The 21721-nt window shown below is 38.6% G+C and overlaps 1 protein-coding gene across 1 annotated transcript in view; it reads right to left on the reverse strand.

Annotated features, from left to right (window-relative positions):
• Positions 1 to 15689: 15689 nt before the first annotated feature.
• Positions 15690 to 21721, reverse strand: part of LOC126235702 (hexosaminidase D-like) — a 237332-nt gene continuing 231300 nt past the window's right edge. The window contains exon 11 of the mRNA XM_049944457.1: positions 15690 to 16104. Coding sequence (XP_049800414.1) covers positions 15909 to 16104 — 196 coding nt within the window. The 3' untranslated portion in view covers positions 15690 to 15908. The remainder of the gene's footprint in view (positions 16105 to 21721) is intronic.

Raw genomic sequence — 21721 nt, forward strand, 5'->3', positions numbered from 1 at the left:
GAAAATCTTGTGTGTAGCACAGGTTGCATAAAACCAATTGGTGGGGGCAACTGAATGACACTATATGCATTTTGTGAGATAAATATGGTGGGACACAATAGGCAGTTTTTGGACACGTCATGTTAGTTTTCTGTTGCATGTATTTAGAATACAGTGGGACGATGGTGCGATTTGTGCTTCTGCCAGTGGGGGGGATGTCTTAGGGGGTTAGTAGAATTATATATGTTACTAGCTTGGACTATGGTGTTATGCATGGTTAAACAGCTATTTATAAATAGATGTTAATCCCGAAACTCACTATTGACACGTATGCATTATCAGAAAAGCCATCCCTTGTTATATCTTTAAAAGTACATTATAGGTAAAGCTTATTTACAAAATCATCTACATGCGGGTACAGATATACGAGGGGAATTCAAAACGTAGAAGCACATTTGTGAACAGTTGCTTATTCTGATGATAGAAAACTAAAACACATTAATAGTGTTAATAGTAAGACTTATTAAAAACTTTCAGTGTTCGGCTCCACAAATTTACATTATATGTAAAGTTTTACTCCAGTGCGTGGGAAATAAACATCCCAGGTTGGGATACATAAACTAAAACCAGAGGAGGGGATGGTCTGATGCAGAGGGGGGGAAATCCCCCCTGCAAATCGCACACTGAGTGCATAACAGTGTGTGCTTTTACTTCTGAAATATTGTCTAGAAGATCTTATTTTTCGCCGCAATGATGGTTTTGATTCCCTTTTTTGTGAAAGAAGACTTTTTTCACCAGTGGAATTGCCCGATAACAGAATTCTATATTTCAAGAAGTTGTGGGAAAATGCTTCTGCATTCTGAAAACTGTAACTTGCATTTGCCCAGGAAATGATCCTATAATTCATTATTGAATGGAAATATGCAAATTAAATTAGTTTCTTCATTTCTAAATCATCTATAGAAGTAGTGATCTGCATGGCAAACAGCTTAACCAAGGCATTTCATTAATTATAGGCAGTGGGTTTTCCAACTGAGGCCATGTTTTCTCTGTAGTCCCAAAAACTTAAACCTTTCTACTTCTTGTATTTAATTGTGTGAGAAACTTATTTTTATAGGTTGTGGAGTTCTGTGAGAAGTTCTGAATTGTAGGTACCAAGCATTGTCAAAATTAAATAGTAATCCATTTGCCTTGTACCATCTGTTGAGGTTTTCGAATATTCATCATCTGCTGCCTTTTCAGCAGTGGATTAGTACTATTTTTTATTCCTACACTTGTGTCATCTTAAAAAGGTACAAAAAATTTGCATCTTCTGAAGCTGCAATTGGGATATCATTAATGTGTATCAGAAATAACAGAAGACTCAAAATCAAAACTTGTGATACGTCTTGTCTGATGGCTTAATACTGCATGCCTACTATTATGTATTACAAATGGAAGTAAAACAACTTTTATGAGAATACAACCAAATAGGACAGACAAAGATGATGATCTTAATATCAAGCTTGGGGTCTCAAGTATTTAAGAAGCTAATTGCACAAAGTTTTTGAGACTGATGGTGGACAGTTCCATGACATGAGAGACTCATATAAATAAAATATGCTCAAAAATTAGCACAAATATATTTTTCATGAGAAAAAGTCACAAACTGTTGATCAACACAATACTAAAAATGTATTATGGTCTAATTTATATGCACATTCCCTAGTGTATACTGATGTGAAGCAGTTTAGCTAGTACACACATAGGTAGATTACTTAAACTGGGAAAGAAAGTAATTAAGTGCATTGTAAAACTATCACCAAGACACTCCTGCAAAAATAAATTCAAAAAATTAGAAATCAAACAATGGGAAATCCAGGATGGAATGTAACAATACCAGAGAAGGAAAGTTGCTACTCACCATATAGCGGAGATGCTGAGTCGCGATAGGCACAACAAAAAGATTCACACAATTATAGCTTCCGGCCATTAAGGCCTTTGTCAGCAGTAGACACACATACACACATGCACACACAAGCTCATGAAAATGCAACTTGCACCCATGTCTGCAATCTCAGAGAACTGAATCTTTTGTTGTGCCTATCGCGACTCAGCATCTCCGCTATATGGTGAGTAGCAACTTTCCTTCTCTGGTATTGTTTCAAAAAATTAGAAACACTGACAATGCTTGCCCTATACATATGTGAAACTAATATGTTCTTAAAAATGAACTGTGCAGGTTTTAGGAACAAAAAATATACATAATTACAATACTAGGTGTAAATAAAACTACCACATGTATACAAAAAGACTCAAGTGACAAAGAACCTTAAATAACTACATGCATATTTGATAACAAAATTCCAAGCAGTATAAAGAACCTAAAAACACTGTCTGCTTTCAAACAAAAACTAAGATGTCATCTGGTCGCGGCCTGTTGCTACAGTGCAAAGAAGTTCTTAGTTGCAAGTAAAACAGTGTAAAGGAGTTATCAGATGCAAGTACAGAAAATTCTTAAATAAGAGACTTTTCTGCAAACTTCATCTAAATAATATAAAGACGCTGTGCTAGCCAGCGTATGCAGGCCTATGAATAATTGTATATATTTTCTTAACTCTGTCTGATAATGTCTTGTGTAGTATGTGTGTAATCTTATTTATATGGTGTAAACACTTGATCACATTTAGAAATGCCTGAAAACTTGTGTATATCTATGTTTTTAAGCACATACCTTATAGCCCATCCATGTATATCCTGAAGTATCCAATAACACTACAAAAACTTATCAATAGATGAAAGTAAAATAAATAGATTATGTGGAATAATGGGAATTTCAGGATGGAATAATGACAATATTAGGAAAAGGACAGATTGCTACAGTGGTGATGACGAGTTGCAGACAGGCAAACAAAAGGACTACTAAACAAGTAAGCTTTTGGCCAGAAGGCCTTCACCTGAAATAGAACCCCCCCCCCCCCCACACACACACACACACATATTCATGCAAATGCAGCTCACACAGACCTGACCTCTGTCTCTAGTTGTCAAGTCTGGCCTCAGCAAGAGATAGTGGTCACGTGTGCATGAGTGTGGGCTGTGTGTGTGTGTGTGTGTGTGTGTGTGTGTGTGTGTGTGTTTTCTCTACAGTGGTCATCATCAGTTTTTTACTGCCCAAATCGAAAAACTTACTTACAACTTTTTGTGTCTCATTACCCAATTTATTCCCTCAGCTTCACCTGATTTTCTACTATTCCATTAGTCTTGTTTATCTTATAACCTTTGGCCATGACAGTGCCATATCATTTCACTGATCATGCACAATTCAGAAAGAACAAGTAATTAATGTAATAAGTAGCATTAGAGAATAATTTACAATGGAACATTTCCTAAATATTGTCTTTGTTTAATTTGCAACTGCTTGGTGCAGACTGCATCAAGTTGATTATGAATTATTTGAATTTTAATTGCGTAGCCCATCAACACTGATGGAAAGATGTGGCGGTCAGGTTCAGCTATTATAATGGAAGTTGGAGGGCACTGAAGACGCGAGGCCTCCAGGTGGGGTGGAAGTGAGGGCACTGTGAACATTCTTTAAGCTTGGAGCAGGAATACTCTCGTAAAAAAGTAAAAGTAAGACACATATTTTGTGGGCAAACACCACTTAGCAAGAGAGGTTGGACTCGTCCCTGCCACTGAACAGTGAGAGAAGCAAAAGCCATTCATTTACAAAAATACGTTTTACAGGAGACAGAGTGGCCACAAAATTATTCTAAGAAGTTTTTGCCGAGACTTTACATAGGGGGAATATGTATATATCATTGAATAAGTGTCTGGTCTGACATCATAGTTAGCTGAAACTTACAAATAAGGGTCAGAATCTCTTGTTCAAGGCAGGTTACAACGGGTGTTGACTGAGGATGGACCTGTAGCTGATATCCATTTACAACTCAGTGATGCAATAACCTTTTTAGTAGTTCACCTGATGTTTGCAAAGTCAAAATATGAACAGTCACATAGGAAGTGACTTTAGTTGGTGTTTCAATGTTGTACATTTCATTCCAACAACTACTGAACAATTAGATGAACAAAGCTTGTGTTCCACTATTATGGTAGATGTCCTTTTGGTCATGATTGTTGGTGTCAGTTTTATAGTCTTGGAGAATATTGTGCATTTTGGTGCAAAGCAGTTTCAGAACTATCCTGGAATTTAAATTATAAGGTCCAGCATGGCAACAGTATCATTATTTGATCTCAGACTGGACTCACTAAATAGACAAATTTACAGGAGATTAGTATTACTACGAATCAGCAGCCCAAGATTAAGCAATCTGGGCAGAATAGCAAGTACGAATTCTGGTGCATGGATATTTTATCTTTCTGCTTATATTGTTGCTAGTGTACAACAGTCCAATAAGAGGTTATTGGGCCCTGGCAATATAGTCTATTTTTACCAGATCCATGCTGTTATTAATTTGATGGTGTACAAACATTCCGTAAGTTTTTTTGGTCATGCAAAAAGTACATCCCCCCAGTTTGAAAATGAAGGCAGACCAGGTCAAGGGCAGATGGGTTACAGACAGTTCATCCTAAAAGAAGTTCCAGGATTGTTTTTGTTGTCTTTGTTACATCAGTTCCAAAGAAATGCACTAATGATTAATGTATATGGAGGACTGATATTACAAAGGCGTGCATCATGTTGCTGGGAAATGATATTAAATGTTGAGAAACAAAGGGTAATAAATTTCTGGAGAGAATTCTCCAAGCAGAGGTATTGTTTAGAAAGCAACACTAAGTGGGCACAATTTGATGGTAGCCTATTCTTTTGAAGCTAAAGAGTGAGACCTACAACATCCATCAACTCACTGCTGAGACACTGTAAGTGACTCTAGGTGGAGCAAGTAGCAGCCCTCTTGACCACAGAGAAGTAAAGATACTGGCTGTCCATAAAGTGGCCGAGTGGGCAAGCCAGTTAGCTTCTATAACAAGAGGGCAGGGAGAGCTGGTGGTGTGGCGCAACTTCAGGGACACGCTCAATGACCATTCGTACCATCTCCACTTACTGACGACATGTATCCAAATCACATTACATCCGACACATCAAAAGCCAAGTTCTCAAGTCGTACTGTAACTGCTGGGTGCTCTCAGACCAATATGGCTGAGGCTAATGATATAGTAGGTTCTACAAAACAGAGTGATGCAGAAGATAATGCTGATGAGAACAGAATTAAAATAGAAGTCAATGATACCAGTATGTTTAGTGCATATATGTATTCTACTTGTGTACAGTATGACAATGAAACTGCTGCAGAATCTCCTGATGTTATATCAGCAGTTCAAGTTAAAAGGGAAATGGTGGTGCTTGAGCTGAGCACCGATGACATTCACTTAATGACAGAATCAACAGTAGACAAATGGTCTCCAGATGTCAAACTCAATGGGTAAAATGTTTTTTAATACTGTCTTTAATTGAGACAGCTAGCAATTTAAAGTCTGAATTGCAAAAGTGCATTGTCAATCAAAGGTCCAGCCTAAAAACTGAGGTGGATAAGGTAAATTCCATTGTAAAAACTGAGACTGAGAAAGTGCAGAATGAGATTGATAGTGTGAAAACCCACATTTGAAAGAAATTTCTATCTTGAAATCAGAAATAAGATAAGACAGTGAAAACAAGTCTGACCAGTATTGAGCACAATTGGATGAGCACCATTACTCTAAATTGGAAACCCTGGCTTCATAGGTGAGCAGACCTCAATTCTGTGAGCAAAATAAGTGAAATATGCACCATGCAATCCAAGATACAGATCGCATAAAACTTCTAAATGAATGAAAATGCCAGTCACATTTTCACTGAACAGGCAGAGTTAAAGCAAGCTAAGGGTAAAGAATTGTCTAATAAAAGTGCAAGGTCATCATAGTAATATTTTAACAATCATGTAACAGAGAATAATTGCACACTGGAAACAACGAAAAGCGTGCGAGTCATTTTAAAGTGTACAGCTAGAGCATAATAAAGTAGTTGACAAAAAAATTGGTAAAAATTGGCTAAGAAATTCTAAAGTTGTCTCAAAGTGTAGTACAGCATTCACCTGTTACCTCAGCAAAAGCTCCCATTATTAGAAGTCACATGTTTAATTATTTATCTTGGTTGGCACAGGAACAAATTTCTTTTATAGTCAGACATCTGAAAGGGGTGCAGGCCTTGCACAAATTTCTGAAGGAACATTGGTCATCAGAAATTCAGAGGGAGTTGCTTGATTTTTGGAGTGGTGATAGATACCAGGTAGACCACAGCACAATGAAAGTTTTCTGCTATTACTGGTGGAAATTCATTAGGTGTATTGATGTTGGAATGGCCAACAAGTTATTTGTTGCTGATATTGAACAGATATTGCTGTTCTACATTAGTGAATAGTTGATTGCAGCACCGTGACACAACCATGATAATTACATGAGATTCTTGGAAAGGATGGAATTCTTACAGGGCTATGATGGCACACAGGCAAGACAAAGTGGCAGTAGGCCTGTGCATATGATGCACTGCCACAGTGGGGAGGTAAAACCCACACAATGAACAACAGAGTAAGAGCCATTTGGAGGAGGCAGAATATGGCAATCAGAGTATTCCTCGTGAGCTGTTAAACTAAGTACTGCCTTGCTACACAATTGGCTAGAGGGATCAAGGTCTGAGGTACTAACACTTATGTTTAATTTAGAAGAAGACAACACCAGTTTGGTGGACTGGTGATGCCATGCTTAATCATGGCGATGTGAGACAGGATACATGGATACAAGTGGTCCACTCATTGTTGTGGCAGGTCAGCTTGTAGAGCATTCCAGTGACCCTGGCCTGGTGGTGCCATGGTTGACCCTGATAAGCAGAGGTTGGAAACTCAAGTGATGAATGACTTGTGCATAGCACCATGCAACATCTGTTTTAGCAGTTCTACACACCCTGACATTTTACACGATAGCCGAGTGGATGACACTCTAGGAACTGTGTGGTTATTTAATGAGCAAAAACATCATGTTGTAGGAAAAGAAGGAAATGAACAAACATTTAGTTGGTAAGAATGGGATCTTTGGTGGACTTTGAACTTGATAAAACAGAACAATTAAAAAGTGCAGAAGTGCCTATGAAGGAAAGTGATAGCACCTACAGAATTATATGTAATGGTAAATCTGAATAAGAACTGCCCTTCAGACTAGTTAATAATGCTGCATTTCGTTTAGGCACTTAGGAAGAGTGGTGCAAAGTGCAGCACATATGTGACTTGTCACTTCACAGCAGGAAGCTTAAGGACTTCCACTGTTGCTCTTAAGAAGAGCAAAACCCAAAAATTAACTTGTTAAACCAGATCTTGACCATGAAGCAATGATTGAAGATTTGTTACAAAAAGAGGATCTATTGCCAACTAGTAGTAACATCAGTCCTATTGTAATTGCAACACAGTGATTTGGAAATTTCTGTAATTTCACTGGAATATCTTAAAGCACTGCCAAGCAAATCAGGAATTGTAATTAAGCCAGTGTCAAGTGTCAAAAATATTTGAAGCAACAGGGAAACAGTATAAAGCCATCAGGCAGGAAGTGATGCTGCCTTTGCAATCTCATAACATCATGACAGTACATTGATACTGGATTATTCTGCAGCTTAGGTTAAATATGATTGTATGTGTAGGTTTCCTAAATCATTGTTGTTGTAAACTGGATTTTGATAAGTGTCAGCTAGTGGTGCATTTTGTAAAATGACATGAAAAATGTTTGGGTGTTGCGGGAGTTCACTGCATTGAAGAACTGAAGAGCAAGAACAAGGTAAGTGGGAGCAGTTTGTATGGGCTTAGAACTGAGTGATACGGTAATAGAGTAATTATAAGTTATCCTTTAGAGGATAAACAGGTAACAATTGATGTAAAGGTAGGGGAAAGGATACCTGTGGAAGAAGAGGTTCCTTAATGAAAAAGCATACAGTCTGTCCTTGGCTTTCGGTATCTTCACAGTTGGGTGAGTGTCCACACTCAAGCTCTGTAGAGCAATTCTTCCTTTTTTGTTCTATTTTCTTCCATGGTCTATTTTCTTTTCTTTTATCTGTATAATAGCAAGTTTGAGGTTGAGCTCTACTGTTGAAAATATAGCTGAAGGTGTGATATATTTAATGAATAAATATTGTATTAGTACAATTTTTGTGGAATATCCATAAGCACAGTAAAAATAGTGGTGGTATGTAAGGTTTTGAATACTGTCAGTAGGTCAGACAACCTAAGTGGTAAGTTGATAGATTCCAGACTGGTTTAAAGATGAAGGCTGTGATGCCAAGTAACCATTGGTATGAACAAGGTTGGAAATATAATCATTAGAGATTAGTGCAACGTGGTTCAGTTGAAAAATAAATGAGGCGAGAAACCGAGGCAAAGGTAGAATATTATGTTTAGTTATAAAAAAGTCTTCAATAACATAAAGCCTTCCTTACTGAACAACTTGATAAATGACAAATCTAAAGATGAAATATAAGAAAAGTAACTAAGGAGACGTGAGCATTAGAGGCACACATGTGTTAGTGTTAAGTTTATATATGCAGGAAAACGGACTAAGCAGTCATGAGTGCCACTGACAAATGTACATGAGTGTCAAGTTTAGGAAAGAAAAGACAGAAAAACGACCAAGCAGCCTTGAAGAGTAGTGATATATGTACACAAGTGTTAAGTTTACAAGCCATGAAATTGTGTGGTGACTACATGCCCCGCCATATCGCATCCAGTGATGCCAATGGCAGATGATGACACGGCAGACGGTTGGTACCGATGGGCCTTTCAGTGGCTGTGGATAGAATTACATTTGCATTTCATGTTTATGTAGGTTAAAATCAGCATAGTGATGCTCAATTCAAATGCGCAGAGCAGCCAGGTATGCTAGTGTATAATAACAAAATTTTATGTACATGTAATTAAGTATTAAAAAAAAAAAAAGATGATGTGACTTACCAAACGAAAGCGCTGGCAGGTTGATAGACACACAAACAAACACAAACATACACACAAAATTCAAGCTTTCGCAACCAACGGTTGCTTCGTCAGGAAAGAGGGAAGGAGAGGGAAAGATGAAAGGATGTGGGTTTTAAGGGAGAGGGTAAGGAGTCATTCCAATCCCGGGAGCGGAAACTCTTTGCCTTTGAATATGTCTGCTTGTGTCTGTATATGTGTGGATGGATTTGTGTGGGTGTGCGAGTGTATACCCGTCCTTTTTTCCCCCTAAGGTAAGTCTTTCCGCTCCCGGGATTGGAATGACTCCTTACCCTCTCCCTTAAAACCCACATCCTTTCATCTTTCCCTCTCCTTCCCTCTTTCCTGACAAAGCAACCGTTGGTTGCGAAAGCTTGAATTTTGTGTGTATGTTTGTGTGTCTATCGACCTGCCAGCGCTTTCGTTTGGTAAGTCACATCATCTTTGTTTTTAGATATATTTTTCCCACGTGGAATGTTTCCCTCTATTATATTCATATAATTAAGTATTAAGCAATGGAAAATGCAGTATCACATGTAACAATATTATGAAAAGGATAGTTGCCAGTTGCCAGAATCTGTCTGGCTTCAGCTGCCAGAGACTGCAGTCATGTGTGTGTGAGTTGCGTTTGTGTGTGTGTGTGTGTGTGTGTGTGTGTGTGTGTGTGTATGCTAGGTATAGATGACAACTAATTACTGTCATGCAGATCAGCATAGATATAAGAGATCACAGACGGAAGCTGCAACAATGCAGGTGGTGGCGCTGTTTCACAGCGGTGTAGGGAAGAGTTCCCCCTATCCCCCTGTCAACTATATTTTGATGGTTCTTGATAATGAAGGAAGAAACCTAATTAGAGAGAGGCTATATTCCCAGGAGCAACACCTCTACATATGATGACCAAAGCCACAGATCACAGAAAAACTTTTAGTAACATGTTATAGGTACATGGAAGTTTTAAAAAAGTGAGATGGCCAAGTGCAGTGAGGCAAAAAGTGAGATAGTAGGCTGTCAATGTACAGTACTTGAAAATTTTATAATTGAGTTCCTTTTGTTGTTAGTTGCTAGTATATAAACATTCTGTATGTTTTTTGTGGTATAGGTATGGTAATATTATCTTTTTCTTCCTTTTGTTTTCTTCAGCCTCTTTTCTGTATATATGAGAGTAAGTCAACAAGTATCTGCAATAAATTTTTATAATGTATTACAAAAAGAGTGCACAGTTTTATTGATATTATTTTTCAACATAGTCACCCTGCTTTTCAATGCACTTGGTCCACTGTTGCACAAGCTTTCTGATACACACTAAAAAAAAAGGTTTTTGGTTGCACAGTATTTACCATATGTGGCTTGTTGTGCACCAGGTGAAAGGGTATGTACCATTTCCTTCACTTGTTGACTGGAGCTGAATCAGTGGCCTCTTAAAGAAAGTTTAAGTGGACCAAATCTGCAAAAGGTTTGCCACATCATAAATATTCATTTGTCTGTTATTCAGAATCAAGGCACGGAATTGTTCAATATTAGTGTCAGTTGTTACTGTAGTCGGAAAGCCCCACTCTTTCTTCATCCTTCACGCTCATTTGATCACTTTGAACTGTTCAATCCATTGGTAAACATTTTTCTTTAACAAAACATTGTCCCTGCATTTTGCTGAAGGTCTTCTATTAATTGCCACGCCAGGTTCACCTTCTGGTCACAAAAAAATGGATTACAGACCTCTGTTGTTCTATGGTGCAAACAAAGAGTGTCACAGCCATCTTTACATCACAACAGTGCTAAATGGATTGATGTGATAATGTTGCAGCCTACCTCAGACAAAAACAACAGTGCAGTCTTGTGGCTGGTGAGCACACAAAGCCATAGAGCCAAGCTAAAGATAACTAGAGCAAAATTGCTTAAACTTGTTGACTTACTCTTGAATACAGGTTGCCTGTTAACTCTTGGTTTGTCATATGAGTGATATAAGGTGGCATTCCAGTGCCCCCTTCACCTCCCCCCCCCCCCCCCCCCCCACATGGAATAGAAATTTTTGCACTCCATCTGTTTGCTTCTAGTGTTAGCCATGTGAAAGTGTGAGAACATTTATGAAATATTTGTGATTCATGTAACTGAGTTACCACAAGGGCACCAGCCCAGTATTCACCCTGACAGAGGTGGGAACTGCCTAAACATCACATCCAGGCTGGCCGGCACACTGGCTCTCATCTTTAATTCAACAGTCAGATTTAATCCGGTGCTGATGCATCTGTTGTTGTTGTTGTTGTGTGTTGTTGTGGTCTTCAGTCCTGAGACTGGTTTGATGCAGCTCTCCATGCTACTCTATCCTGTGCAAGCTTCTTCATCTCCCAGTACCTACTGCAACCTACATCCTTCTGAATCTGCTTAGTGTATTGATCTCTTGGTCTCCCTCTACGATTTTTACCCTCCACGCTGCCCTCCAATGCTAAATTTGTGATCCCTTGATGCCTCAAAACATGTCCTACCAACCGATCCCTTCTTCTAGTCAAGTTGTGCCACAAACTTCTCTTCTCCCCAATCCTATTCAATACCTCCTCATTAGTTACGTGATCTACCCACCTTATCTTCAGCATTCTTCTGTAGCACCACATTTCGAAAGCTTCTATTCTCTTCTTGTCCAAACTGGTTATCGTCCATGTTTCACTTCCATACATGGCTACACTCCATACAAATACTTTCAGAAACGACTTCCTGACACTTAAAATCTATACTTGATGTTAACAAATTTCTCTTCTTCAGAAACGATTTCCTTGCTATTGCCAGTCTACATTTTATATCCTCTCTACTTCGACCATCATCAGTTATTTTACTCCCTAAATAGCAAAACTCCTTTACTACTTTAAGTGTCTCATTTCCTAATCTAATCCCCTCAGCATCACCCGATTTAATTTGACTACATTCCATTATCCTCGTTTTGCTTTTGTTGATGTTCATCTTATATCCTCCTTTCAAGACATTGTCCATTCCGTCTATCCAAATCCAATTAGTGGCATGCTGACACACATGGCTATTCAGGCAGGTGGTTACAGTAATAGGATAATAGAGATTTGATATGGTCCAAGAGATCTTGTATAATTACAGATTCAAAAGTAAGGCAAAATGAAACATCATTAGATTATGAAAGGCTGACTTAAGGATAAGATTTGGTGGTGGTGATACACATTTAAGGTGGTACATACATTTATTACATATGTATTGATTTTCAAACCTCCTGGAGTTTTAAAACCAATTGAGGCAGTGTGAGATGTGGCAATGCCCTGTTATTTCACAGACCACACTCAATTCAGAAGGAACAAGTATGTAATCCAGTAAGTGACACAAGAGAATAATTTATGGTGGAACATATCCTAAACATGGTCTTGTTTAACTTGCAATTGATTGGTGTAGACCACTTCAAAATATGTCAGCTGGATCATGAGTTATTTGAAAATTAATTGAGTAGCACACTAAGATTCATGGAGGTGCATAGCATCTGGTTCAACCATTGTAATGCAAGTTGCGTCGGCATGGTAGACAGAGACACGAGACCTCCAGGTGGCGTAGAAGTGAGGGTGGTGGAAATATTCTTGGAGCTTAGTGCATGAATATTTTAATTAATAACTAAAAGTAAGTCCCAATTTTTGTGGCGAGACCTTAACATCAGTGGTTGGGCTCATCTCTAGCCGTGAAGAGTGGGAGAAGCAAAAGTAGGCCATCCAGAGAAATGTGTTTTACAGCAGACAGAGCAGCTGCAAAATCATTCTAAGGAGGTTTTGGAGAGAGTTTACATGGGAGTTTATATGTAGAATCATAATATTGAGACTCTTGGAGAATTGATAGGTCTGGCGTCACAGACAGAAAAAAAATTATAAATGAATGCACTAATTATTTTTGGTTATGGAGGACTGACATTACAACCTCTTTTCAAGATACTATCCTTGCCATGCTACTATTCTTCCACATACTTTGCTGTCTCTGAAAGACCTCGAAGTTCTTTTTTTTCTCTGTCTTTCTCTCCATGAGGTTTAGATCTCTTTCCTAATTTCTTCTTGGCATACTTTACTACTTGCTCGATGTACTGACTGAATAACATTGTGGACAGGCTAAAACCTTGTCTCACTCCCTTCTTGACTACTGCTTTCCTCATGTTCTGTAGCGTTCCTTTCCCCTGTTTCAATCTAATGTTGCCTAATGCTACTTCTGAAACTCTCAATGACTGTCTTCCTCGTTTTACCCATATTCTTCATGTTAATTTCTTGTCGTTGCAATTTCTTCGATTTTAATCTGCAGTTCATTACCATTAAACTGAGTCCATATCTGCCCCTGAAAATGTTTCATAGTTTAAAATTTGGTTTTGAAATCATTGTGTTACCATTATACAATCAACCAGGAAACCTTCTAGTGCTCCCAGGTCTTTTTCACACATACATCCTACTTACATGATTCTTAAACAAAGTGCTAGGATTGATTAAATTATGCTCTACATAAAATTCTTCCAGGCAACTTCCTCTTCTTTCCTTTCATCCTGTCCATGTTCTCATATAAGTTTTTCTTCTCTTCATTTTCCTACTACTGAATCCAGCCCCCCATCACACTGAATTTTTTGCCTCCAATAACTATCTGGATAATTTCTTTTATCTCTGACATATAAACTTTTACTAGCACGGTGGCATAGGCTTCATGTCTGTCTTGGCTATGATAATAAGATTTTTAATAAATTGAGTGCCAAGCCCCTAGCATTTATTTAAATTGAAACCACCGTCCCTGTTTATTAGGTTTCCTGACTTCTCAACAGCAGATACTCATTAATTATGCTGTCCCACAAACTTGATGTTTGCACCACAATACTGGTCTCATCATATGTAATTTCATGATTATATTTGAGACAGTGCTCCACAACAGCTGATTTTTAGGTTGTTTTAGTTGGGTATGTTGTTGGTGTTTCTTGCATCTCTCCTCAACTTTTCTGATAGTCTGTGTCTGTGTCATGTAAGATGTGGCACTTTCACATTGAACATGAGATACATCTGGCTTTGGAAGACTTAGATCATCTTTAACATCATAAAAAATGCTTTTATCTTAGATGGTGGTGGTTAGTGTTTAACGTCCCGTCGACAACGAGGTCATTAGAGACGGAGCACAAGCTCGGGTTAGGGAAGGATTGGGAAGGAAATCGGCCGTGCCCTTTCAAAGGAACCATCCCGGCATTTGCCTGAAACGATTTAGGGAAATCACGGAAAACCTAAATCAGGATGGCCGGAGACGGGATTGAACCATCGTCCTTCCGAATGCGAGTCCAGTGTGCTAACCACTGCGCCACCTCGCTCGGTTTTATCTTAGATGATAGGAGTGAAATATACTGGGTCAGACACTCAAGTTATTAAAATCTCACCAGAGTAAGGACATGCTTAGACAATTTTCCTATCATAGAATAAGAGTGCTAGGTCTGAAAACCAAAAGGGATCAAATGGCAAAGTGGATGCCATGAATTAAACACAGCTATAAATGGCAGCATGAGACCAACAAAAGTTCACAGTCTGGTTTGAACCCAGCCAGTGTGTTCACATAACAATAAAACTCGCGGCACCCAAAGATGTCTGGTTTGGTCACCGAAATATTGTACATAAAACAGAAACAATATTTCGTCAGAATACCTGAAAGCTCTCTGTTAATCAACTACACCCAGAAAACCTGAGAGATCAAACTGAGATGCTACTGTATTTAGAAGTTTTCATACACAAATGTACATAGGACAGACATAAAGTATGGCTCCTTTACATGCTTCAAACATGCTTAAAATGTATGACTGATCAAATATCAACAATATTTGTGGGATGACAGAATTGTAACTTTTAAACTGCTAAATGAGAATAAAGTGATAATAAACTTACACATTCTAAAACACAATTTGAACCCATAGTTTTAAGAATATTTTGTCAGTTCCTCCATTAAGAAGAATTAATCAAGATACAGAGAAAGAAATAGTAAGCTGCACAGGTGCTAGAGAGAAAATGAAGATTTTTTGGTTTTGAAAAAAATTCATCATCTAAGTCTTTTCTGTCCTTCTACCTGTTGATGTCTAGTGGTTGGTAAGTAGACTCTACTCTACTGTAGCAAATACTGTTAATATATGTTTCCCTTTTATTTACACAGTATAATAATGACCAATAACTTTTTTTTGTTTCTCTAAGATATTATTTCACTTTGCGGGTTCTGCAAATGAAAAGTCTTACTAATGTCATATTTGTTTCTGCCCCTGAATGCCTTTTTGGTACCACAATGTTACCTTAATTTAAGTGAAGAAATATCATGTATGCAGTCTGCAAATTATGTAAGCTCTTTTCAGGATGTTTTGCTGCTTAACATTTGTATGTATGAAGTGGGTGAGGAGAATCAGCCATTGATTCTGCTACATGTGTGTGAGCAAGCACATGAAAATAACATCCAGGCTTAACAGTTCATTAGAACAATGGTAACAATTCAAGCATATGAATCAGGGACTGTGTCACAAGTTAACATACAATAGAACAGGTTAAATAACAACTACCACACCTCTGTCTAAAAGTGGTACTATTTCAAACTGTACAACTATGAAATCTGCAAATAGCTCTTACATTTTTTATTGGAGAAATATTTACAGTGATAGGTGACTAGAGCACATCAAAATTACTAACAAGAGTTAAAATCATATATATACAAAATATTTCACAGCTTCATTAATGGAAAAATGAGGCAGTGTGTGAACAACTTGTTTATTTCACATATCACATCATTCAGTCTTTTAACTCAAAAAGAGTCAAATGGGAGCTACAAACATTCTGTAACATGGCAAAATTATCTGTCTGGCTTTTTTTATAGCACAAAGTACTTAATAAGTCAATGCCACAGAGAACGCTACATTTCATGAAACACCCCAATGGTTTTTCCATTTAAACATATAGTCTTGACATCACAATTTCAAATTACATCTGGAAAACTCTGCATTGGTATTCTCATTGGCATTTGTGCTTCTGCATCTTTTTTCAGTTGTCTAAGCCTAACCTTTAAAGGCTCAACATTTGTTCCAATCCATTCATCCACTGTTGCTGTATGCAGTATGTCTTCTAAGTGTGCACGTAAGTAGCTCTCAAGAGATGTCAGTTCAAACATCAAACTGAAACAATTTACAATCTTTGAGACATTCTAATAAACATGGAACCAATATATAAAATAAATTAAACAGTAAGTGCTGTTTTTCAAAATGGAGCTATAAAAACTTAAAATACTTATAAATTAAGAGCTTAATATTTCAAAATTGGGATTTGTGACAAACAGACTAGCTTTCATATGCAGGGAAGGAATGCAGACACATTGACTTGCAGTGAAGAGGAATGTATACTGTTATTTAGATACTAAAACACTGGCTTCACTTTATCACTGTTGTTGTGGTCTTCAGTTGGAAAACTGGCTTGATGCAGCTCTCCACTCCAGTCTATCAATGTGCAAGTACCCTCATCCCTGTGTATGGTGGATCCTTTAGTCAGTTTTGATGTGGTTTCTCTTTTCACTCACGTTCATCGCTCTGATTCGTTGCAGCTAATTGAGGTTGAGTTTGGTGTCGAGTTAACAAATTTGATTCTTTACGTGCTGACTTCCACTTACTTTTTATTCAATGGTCATTACTACGAACAGACTGGTGGAATTGCAATGGGAAGCCCGTTGTCACCTATTGTGGCCAATTTGTTAATGGAGGACTCTGAGGAACGTGCATTGGAGTCAGCGACCTCGAAACCTGCGCGTTTTTTCAGATATGTAGACGATACTTTTGTTGTTTGGCCTCATGGTAGTGAGAATTTAAACGGTTTTTGGAACACCTGAATTCAATCCACCCGAATACTCAGTTCACTATGGAGGTGGAAAAGAATGGATGCCTTCCCTTCCTTGATGTGTTCATCAGAAGGAAGACTGATGGTACATTGGGACATTCTGTTTATAGGAAGCCTACTCACATTGACTTGTATCTGCGAGCTGATAGTTGTCACAACCCAGCTCAGCATGAAGGAGTACTTCGTACCTTGGTTCACAGGGCCCATGTTATCTCAGACCCTGAAAGTTTGGCAGCTGAGCTATCACATCTCGAAGTCACCTTTCATCAGAATGGTTATAGTGGGAGGCAGATCAATCGCTTATTGTGCTATCAGCCTTCTGTGCAATGGGTGAGTGATGACAGCAACGAAGTGGCACCTAATTCTATGGGCTTTTTGCAGGAAGCATTTCCAACCGGACTGGCCGTATTTTGTGGAAATATGATGTGAAATGTGTTTTTCGAGCACCTTCTACAATTAAGGTCCTGTTGGCATCCGTAAAAGATGATCTTTGTTTGCGTAAGGCTGGTGTCTAACGTATTTCTTGCAGTTGTGGCATGTCATATATTGGCCAGACAATCAGGACTGTGGAAGACCGATGTACTGAACATAAGTGTCACATACGCTTACAACAGCCAAGCAAATCCGCTATTGCAGAACATTGCCTTGACACCGGTCATCCTATGGAATACGACAACATGGAGATTCTGGCTTGCACGTCCAGCTATTGGGATAGTGTTATTAAGGAAGCTGTTGAAATAAAACTATCAAGCAACTTCATAAACAGAGATGGTGGATTTTGTTTAAATGCTTCTTGGAATCCGGCTCTGTCTCTCATCAAAAAACAGAGTGACAGAATTAGTGCTACCTCACCTGTTTATTAATGGTCAGTATTGATATTTCTGATGTTGGTTATCTGTGGTTGTGTGTTTACTCTGCGGTTACTTGTTCTGTGTGTGGTATCTTCCTTGTTTCTCCTCTGTGAACCGAGGTATTGAATTCCCTTGCACATTGCTTCCTCCTTGCAGTTGTGCCTTGAGAACGGCAGGGTGTGCTCCTGTCAAAATATCAGTGGTGGTCAACGATGTCACCTGGCAGCAAACCCGTAAGTTATTTGAAATGGAAAGAATGAATTGACTGGAATGTCTTGTGTTTGTCACAATTAGTTTAATCTTTTCATCATGTTCCTACGAAAGTGATATATAGCGTGAAGAAAAATATCTCTAGACTAGCTGACAAACCTAGCATTTCCCAGGTATTCATTTATTTTCTATTAGAAATGAAAACAAAAAATGAACTGTGTTTGTAGGGTAATACTGAATAAATTTCATTTCCACGTATTTGTGAAAGCACTTTTGAAATTATGAAACAATGCATAAAATACAAATGTCTAAGTACAGTACCCAAATTAAGAAACACAGTATGTGAAATCTAAATTCACTGTAATGTTTATTTAATTCAGAACTTCATCATAAACAATATTTCTAGTTGCATGTCCAGAAGCTATGATGAATAAATTCTTGGGTTGGCTCATCCTTGAGGAAATGGCATAAAGCATCCACGACAAAAACATGGAGATGTCAAATTCACTCTGCAGTATTTAATAAACTGACCCTGTGACTTATTCAGTATAACGGCAAACACAAGTCCCACTGGAAACTGCAGTCTCTTGAAGTAGACTGAAGTGAAAGGGGCACAGCTGCTTCACATGTCTGCAATGTGATTTTGTAAACGTCTCTATGGCAATGCCTTTTCATAGCTCTACAGACGGTTATTGTTTTTGCCTACAACTGCTTGAGCTTCATAGTTGAAATCTGTCAAATACACTGCAAGGTGTTAGGGATTTCCTTAAATAGACTCGACTGCAGCAGGGTCTTAATAGTAAAGAATAAATGTATTAAAACTTCATGCATGATGTAACATTTTTTTCATACACCTCAGTGTTTATGATGTCATATCTCTTAAGCTGTGTGTTGCACAATGATATATTTGTGTAGGTCATTCAGCAGCAATGTGAATACTATATGTGAAATACATTGTGGACAGAGTTAGTAGCAAGAAGTACTTAATTGAAACATCATGCGTGATGCAGCAGTTTTTCATGCGTGTCATTGTTTATGGTGTCGTATCTCCCAAACTATGATAGGTATGTGGTTTTAACCCCTATAGCGATTGTTGTCTGACTATATGGCTATATTTACCAAGTTTAGTTGAAATCAGTCCAGAGGTTTAGGAGGAGATGTGTAACATACACACATCCGTACAATGGTGAGTCAAATGAAAACCTTAAATTTGTAATAACCAATCGAAATTTCGCGCCGTTATCCTGTAATTTGGTAAGCGTGCTACAAACAGCGAGCAGAATGGCCTGTAGGTGGCAGCATAGTACAGATGCACACATACCATCGCAGTATCAGTATAAAGATGGCCGCCCCACTTGCGACTTGCTCCAGGGAAGAACAGCATTCTGGTTCTGTTATTCGGTTTTTGTGTAGTGAAGGTGTGAAACCTATTGAAATTCATCGACGAATGAAGGTTCAGTACGGTGATGCATGTTTGTCACAGCAGCAAGTCTACGAATGGAGCAGGCAGTTCGCAAATGGTGTAACTTCAGTGGAAGGTGCTCCTCGTCCAGGTCAGGCACAACGTGTTGTGACTCCACAGAACACTGCAGCAGTTGAAGCCACAGTGAAGGAAAACTGCCGAGTGACACTGAAGGACACTGCAGCATGTTTACAGATTATTCATGGGTCAGCACACCACATTGTGCATGATGTGCTCCAGTTTCACAAAGTGTCTGCAACATGGGTGCCACGGCAGCTGACTCCTGAAATGAGAGAACGACGTGCTGATACTTGTAAAGAACTTCTTTGGTGCTTTGAACGAGAAGGTGGTGGCTTCCTTGCAAGAATTGTTACTGCGAACGAAACCTGGGTTCACTTCCACCAACCGGAAATGAAGAGAGCGAGCAAGGAATGGCGCCATTCCTCATCACCAAAACCAAAGAAGTTTCGAACAGAACCATCAGCAGGGAAGGTTATGCTGACTCTCTTTTGGGATGAAAAAGGCATCATTTTGGAGCATTACATGCCTAGAGGGATCACTGTTACCAGTGCATCATACACAGATCTCCTAATAAATCATCTGTGGCCTGCAATCAAATCAGAGTGACGTGGATTGCTGTCAGCAGGTGTCCTTTTGCAAGATGACAATGCAAGGCCCCACACTGCCCGGACAACAGTTACAACAATCACAGACCTGCATTTCGAGTGTCTTCCTCATCCACCATACTGACCAGACCTTGCCCCAAGCGATTTTTATATGTTTGGATCACTCAAAGACGCAATGGGAGGAAAGAAGTTCCGTTCTGATGAAGAGGTATGCCACGCGGTGCATGAGTGGTTGCGCGGACTACCAAAAGAATTTTTGTCTAAAGGAATTTATGCACTTTGTAAGTGCTGGAGGACTTGCACTGAGCGTGGGGGAGATTATGTTGAAAAGTGATACAGCTTTGTACCACTTCTGCACAATAAATAATATTTAAAAAAATATTTAAAGTTTTGATTTGACTCACCCTCTTACATTTCTATAATCTGTACTACATGAATACGCAGTGCTGCCCAGGTACGTATTCCAATCCCCCCCCCCTCCCCCCCTCTGTCCATTTCCTGCTCCCCCTCTCTCCGTGCATCTTCTCCTCATCCTATCTGGATCCATCTCCTCCTTCCCCCTCTTTGTCCATCCCCTCCTCCTCACCTTTTCTCTCCAAATTATGATCCCCAACCCAGGCTGGTGGTTCTAACCTCCACAGTATTTCTAAGTATAGTAAGTAATATGTCTACCAAGTTCAGTTGAAATTGATTCAGTGATTTAGCAGGAGCTTTTTGCCCACAGCTTTGCCAGAGTATGCATATGTGGCATATATTTATCATATTTCACAAATACTTGTACAAATATTACTTGTAGCAAATTTCATTCTGCAGTTTCATTTTCACACAGCTCAATCTTTATGACATCATATCTTCTGAACAATGTATTGTACAAAGATATAATTTTGCAAGTACATTCAGTTGCATATTGGGTAATGACTGCAAAATTTGTTGTGAGTAGCATTAGTGCTAAAGAATAAATTAAAATGTCATGCATGATGTGGCATTTTTTCCAAGCATCTCAGTGTTTATGACATCACATCTCTTGAACTATATGACATACAATGACATATTTGTGTAGATACATTTAGCATCATATGTGGATACTGTCTGCAAATATGTTGTGATGTGGATACTGTCTGCAAATATGTTGTGAATAGAGTTACTGGCAAATAAGTAATAAATTTAAACAAGATGCACAATGCAACAGTTTTCACACATCTCAGTCTTTATGCCATCACATCTCCTGAACTATGACAGGTAGGTGGTTTTTACCCCCACGGTGACGTGTACAAGTTTGGTCGAAACTGATCCAGTGCTTTAGGAGGCTATGAGGAACATACACATGTACATATGAGTACATCCATTTTTATAACATGTATGGATGGATTCTTCACTTAATATTTGAAACTTCTTATGTAGGTTTTTGTGAGATAACTGACACCATATCTTCATGTCTGCCAATTCAGGCTTTTCAACAGTTCAGTGACACTCTCCCTGAGACAAACAAACCTGTGACCATTTGGGCTGCCCTTCTTTGTGAATATTCAATGTTCCCCGTTATATATACCTGATATAAGCTCCAAACTCTTGAGCAATATTCTAAGATGAGACACATAAGTGGTTTATAAGATGTCTTCTTTGAAGACTGACTGCATTTTCCCCAGATCCTGCCAATAAACCGAAGTCTGCAGCCTGCTTTAACTACAACTGAGCCTATGTGATCATTTCATTTCATATTTGAACGAGTTAGCCAATTACTAATGTGACCCATTGA

This window comes from Schistocerca nitens, chromosome 2 (genome assembly GCF_023898315.1).
Source record: "Schistocerca nitens isolate TAMUIC-IGC-003100 chromosome 2, iqSchNite1.1, whole genome shotgun sequence".
NCBI lineage: Eukaryota > Metazoa > Arthropoda > Insecta > Orthoptera > Acrididae > Schistocerca > Schistocerca nitens.